The sequence below is a fragment of the Typopeltis vanoorti genome, chromosome 23 (genome assembly GCF_054136105.1).
Source record: "Typopeltis vanoorti isolate ZY-2024b chromosome 23, IOZ_Tvanoo_1.0, whole genome shotgun sequence".
Classification (NCBI taxonomy): Eukaryota; Metazoa; Arthropoda; class Arachnida; order Uropygi; family Thelyphonidae; genus Typopeltis; species Typopeltis vanoorti.
In genome coordinates, this window is record NC_143571.1 from 13,393,162 (window position 1) to 13,398,129 (window position 4,968).

Consider the following 4,968-nt stretch of genomic DNA (forward strand, 5'->3'; position numbering starts at 1 on the left):
TGTAAACCTATAGTACATTATAAAGTAGATAGACTGAAAGAAAAAAAAAAAAAAACTGGTTCCCAGTTGTGTAAAGTTTGGGAAATGCTGGTCTAAGCAATCCACTGTGGAACAAGGTTGATTCTGGCTGACAAAATTTAGTCTTTGAATACTAAGTGTGATCTAATAGTGTTTAGCCATAACAATGTCAATTAATTTAATTTTACAGCTATGTTACAGATGATGCTTTAATTGCTTATAAATAAATATACCTATGTACAAATCTTGAAGTGAAAACTGTGTACGTGTACATATATAAAAGTAATTTTTTCATAATTTTGTTCCTAAAGAATTATCTCCCTCTGAATATGATTATTACTGATACCGGCACATATATATATACATATATATATAAATTTACATATTAGAAGGAATAATACTGTTCCAGTTCAAAGAGGACTGTAAATCTTAAGCAAATGAAATAATGATACATCTTTAAATAACATCCAATATATATTCTTGAAAAGTAGATACAACACCTCTTTAAACAGTTTACAATTTTGATATACAGGAAGCAAAATCAATGGGTATATTTTTATCTAATGAGGACAGCATATCTCCAGCTTGTAATACAACACCCTTGGCACAGAATGCCACACTATGTATATTCTTCCTTACAGCTGACTTATGTATGCTTAACTCTTGAAATGAAACAAGATTTGGATTGAATTTCAAAGCAGAATCACTAAATTCTGAAAATATTTCAATAGGAGATTTCTTTGCTAATTGTATAGGAAATTGTTCTGTACCCTGTAAAGGGCATCCTTTCAAAATATGTGAAGCATATTTACAAACAAGGGGATGGTAATAGCGATAGAGAAAGTGCAATTCCCAGAGAGCTGATGAATTAGCATTGCAATGTTCCGGTTCTTCCAGTTCTGGGAGATATATTCCACTACCTAATGATGCATTTTCATTATCTAAAAGGATGTCAGCCTGTTTAAAATTCAACATCATCAATCGAACAAAAGAAGCAAAAGAAACTACACCACTATGTTGCATCTGAAGGGCAACTGTACAGAGTCTTTTAATAAAAGCTAAGCTTCTCTGAACTGTAACTATTTTCTTCCTCTTCATTATCATATTATCCAAGCACATTAAAAGAGTAGGAAAGTTATCTTCACTGCAGATATGGGCATTTAGAAGTACTCTATATAAATACACATAAAATCGCTGAGGATCAATGTTCAGTGCTTCTCCTTGACCAGAAATTATTGAAAACACACTATTTAAACACAATAAGATTTCATAATCATTTAAATTGCCAGAATCCATTAATTTATATAATACAGAAACCAAATCATCGAAAAAATCTAAATTAATTAAATGTGCATATTTTGATAAACCTTCAAGTACTGGAGTAAGCAGAGCTGATTCACTTAAATTTTTCAAGACATGAAAATAAGTTACAAAAAGGTGCTTCAGAATTTCGGTATGAAGTTTTAATTTTTTATTTTTGCTTTCTTCAGCCTCTGCTTCCAGAAGCTGTTTTTCCAAATTTCTCATTTTTTTACTTCTTCTCTTCTCTTTTCTGGACATCATTCTTGCTTGTTCTCTAATTTGTTTTATGTTATTTTTTTTATTCTCTTCCTTTTTTAGATCGCATTCTTTGATATTTAAATAGACAAAAGTTTTTAACACGGCAAGGGGAACAACATAATTTCGTGATTTCAAAAGCTTACTTGTTGCTCTAACTGCATCAAGTGCAACATCACCTAATTTGTCCTCTTTATACAGCACCTGAATAGCTGAACAGCACATATTGGAGATTTCAGTATTTTTATTAGCTGTAAGGGGAATGATAAGTTGAATTATATTTTTTGTATAGTTAAAGGTAGGGTGATGAATAAGAAGCTCACAAAAGCATTTCACTGCAATTACACCAAGTTTAAACAATGCATTTTGTTTTCTTTGCAGAATACTATTCATTGATTTCTTCCTGATTCCTTTCAGCAATCTTTCAAGACATCTTAAATAATGTTTATAATGCCTTAACAAAGCTTCTTCATATTCTCTTAGTTTCTTAATTTCTTTCTTCAATCTCTGCTTTTTTTCTTTCTCTGTTGGAAGCCTTATTCTATAACCAGGCAAAATATCATTAAAAACATCTAGCAGAGATAATGCTGCCAGTTTCTTAATTATAACACAAGCAGAATCTTTCTCATCGAGAATATATACTAATTCTTTCAATGCATTCATTTTTTCATCTGGGTTTTCAATAATAGAACAAGCCAATAATGCTATTCTTCTTTTTTTGGCATTTAATATTTCATGTTGTTGAGAACAACTTTCTACAAAGCTCAATTTGGGTGGGATACTTTTTTTGATATCAATAGTTTGGTTAAGTTGTGTGCCATTAGTTAAATCAATGATCTCAGTTATTTCTTTTACCTGTGGTATTATCCTACCTTCACTTTTCAATGGTAGAAGCATTCGCAAGCTTTTACTCTGCTGTAGTATGTTTCGTGGTTTTCTTTCATATTCTTCCTCCTCCTCGCACGACAGAATATCAAAATTGTCAGATTTTACGGAGTTTTCAAGAGTTTCACTTTCGTGTGAAAGATTGCGATTCCCACGTGATCTCTTAGGGTATTTAAAATCTTCCTTATTAACTGCATTGGTGGAATGACTTGAATTACGAGTATCATTCTCTTTATCTTGTACGCTATCCGCATTTTTACGCTTGCCATACCTGAAATCAAACACACGTCCTGGTTTTATCTTTCCCCTTTTCAAAAGTTTCGTCCGTCGTTTATTGTCTCGTTTAACAATCGAAGACTTAAACTTTTTTAAACCACGCAGAGTATTTACACGTGCACGACGCTTCGCCATGTTTATTATGCAACTTCAGGATAGTACTGGGCTCAAGAATTTTATTAACAGATTTCAATTAAAGACGTAGCCCAACTATAGCATACTGTGATATACATAATATACTTTTTTCTTACGTATTCGACTCAACTGCTTGTCATGATGAAGCAACTTGATTCCTTGGAAGCCTAATTAATGCTTTGATACTGCGATTAATCCTCAGGAGTTCAGAAATTCCTCCCACCTCAGTACAGACCAGCTAATTCACCTTCAGTTGAAAAGCCCATAATGTTTTTTTTGCATTCTAGACAGAATTTGAACAGGCTTTCCAACTAAAGAGTATCGTCGAAACTTACTTAGCTAGGAAAGTTGGCAGCATATGAATTTTCAGGACAGCAATTTACAAAAATGGATATTTGGGAGTAAGCTTTCTAGCACTTTTCTTTATATTCTGAGGTTGATACATCATAAATCTGAGGTTAATCCTTTAGGTTCATATGTATAAACTAGAATAAATTCCTAGTAATAAACATTCACGTTGGGAAACTTACACATCTTTCTTTTACTTGAACCTTATCCAAAAAGTGAAAGAAAGATTATAAAGCTATATAGATTAGTAGCATGCGTTGTGCTGGAAGCTACATAATCTGAAAATCTCTACTTATAAACATGGATTTTTTTTCCAAGCGACTTCAGGTATGCAGTAAATAAGATGGCAGTATTCCACCTATATTCTCTCTCTCTCTCTCTGGGATACAACCATAAATTCAGGAAAATACCAACAGTTAAATCCCGTTTCATGTTCTGAGTTCTGAATTTCAACATGAAGATTCAGAAGGAATCTTTTGATGCAGGCCAGTTGGATTTCTTGTGTTATGCAAATTAGTTCCTTCCTGTGTAACCGGAAGCATTATTCGGGAATGCAAAAAAAAACGTATACACCAAGATAAAACAGTACCCAAATCCAACGCAACACGAAGTAAACAGATATATATAATTCATTCTCTTTAATTGTAAGTGAGTTTAACTAACGAAAATGATTATGTTTGCTGGGAATCATTACTGCTTAACACAGATGTAGTGGAGGAATCATGAAGCACATGAATGCTGGATTTAGAAATAACGAATCATGCACTGATAAGAGAAGAAATCAGCCTAGCGGTACTTGCTGGTAAGGGTGATCGTGTAGTTTTGACAGAGGAGTCATGCAGTCGAGAATTTTCATTTAAAACAGATGTGTGCAACTGCAGAGTAGAGGACCTATAGAAATTCAGGAATAAGAATGGAGACTTGCTGACAAGACCAACTGAATAGCGGGAATCAAATGATGCCTAGATTTTAGTATAAAAATATTATACTAAAATCTAGTATAATCTTTGGCTCAACATTTCCTTGCCTCGTTGCTGCTATTATTTGATGCCCTTACTCTCCTATTTCAGATGACCTGTGTGGTTATGTATATACGAAAGAATATTTCATACAGTCTTTCTACCCAAACAGCGAAATCGGGTTTTCGTTGAAAACTTTTATCTTCAAAAATGAAACCGAATCCAATCCTCTGAATTCACAAATCAAACAAGAAGGGAAGCGGAATTATTTGCTACCAGTAATTATAGCTATTATCTTATGTGGTTCTTGTACCTCTCGTGCGTAGGAGAGATAAAAAAATATTATAAAAGACATAAAATGTTCGCTTACCTAAACGAATTTTCCGTTAATCATTTTTATTCTGCTGGTATCCCAGGTAAAAATTGCAAGGAGGAGATCGATTTCCACGCGGACATCAGCCTTATGTCCCATGGCATTATAATAGTGCCAAATAAGACGAGAACTGAAATGTCTAAGCCACTTTTCAGCAGTCTGATTAAAGCAGGATGAAGTGAGAGAGTCTTCATTCATCACTTCACTCACAACCTCCAATTCCTATCAAAGTTGGCTCTCAAACAGGTGTGCCAATGCTGTCCAAGATAAAAAGTCAATGTACATTCAATGGATCCAGGAGTCCTCTCTCTTCAGATTTCTCTATTAATGCTAGAGCCCCATGTTTCTGTAACCTCTCACCCTCTTTCCTCACCATATACATTGACCCGCTTTCTCACTCTAACTTCAAATACTTTA

The 4,968-nt window shown here is 33.7% G+C and overlaps 1 protein-coding gene across 1 annotated transcript; it reads right to left on the reverse strand.

Annotated features, from left to right (window-relative positions):
* Positions 1-473: 473 nt before the first annotated feature.
* Noc3 (Nucleolar complex protein 3) lies at positions 474-2,871 on the reverse strand. Its single transcript, XM_090413237.1, has one exon. The coding sequence runs from the start codon at positions 2,869-2,871 to the stop codon at positions 532-534; it is 2,340 nt and encodes a 779-aa protein (XP_090269363.1). The 3' UTR covers positions 474-531.
* Positions 2,872-4,968: the final 2,097 nt, after the last annotated feature.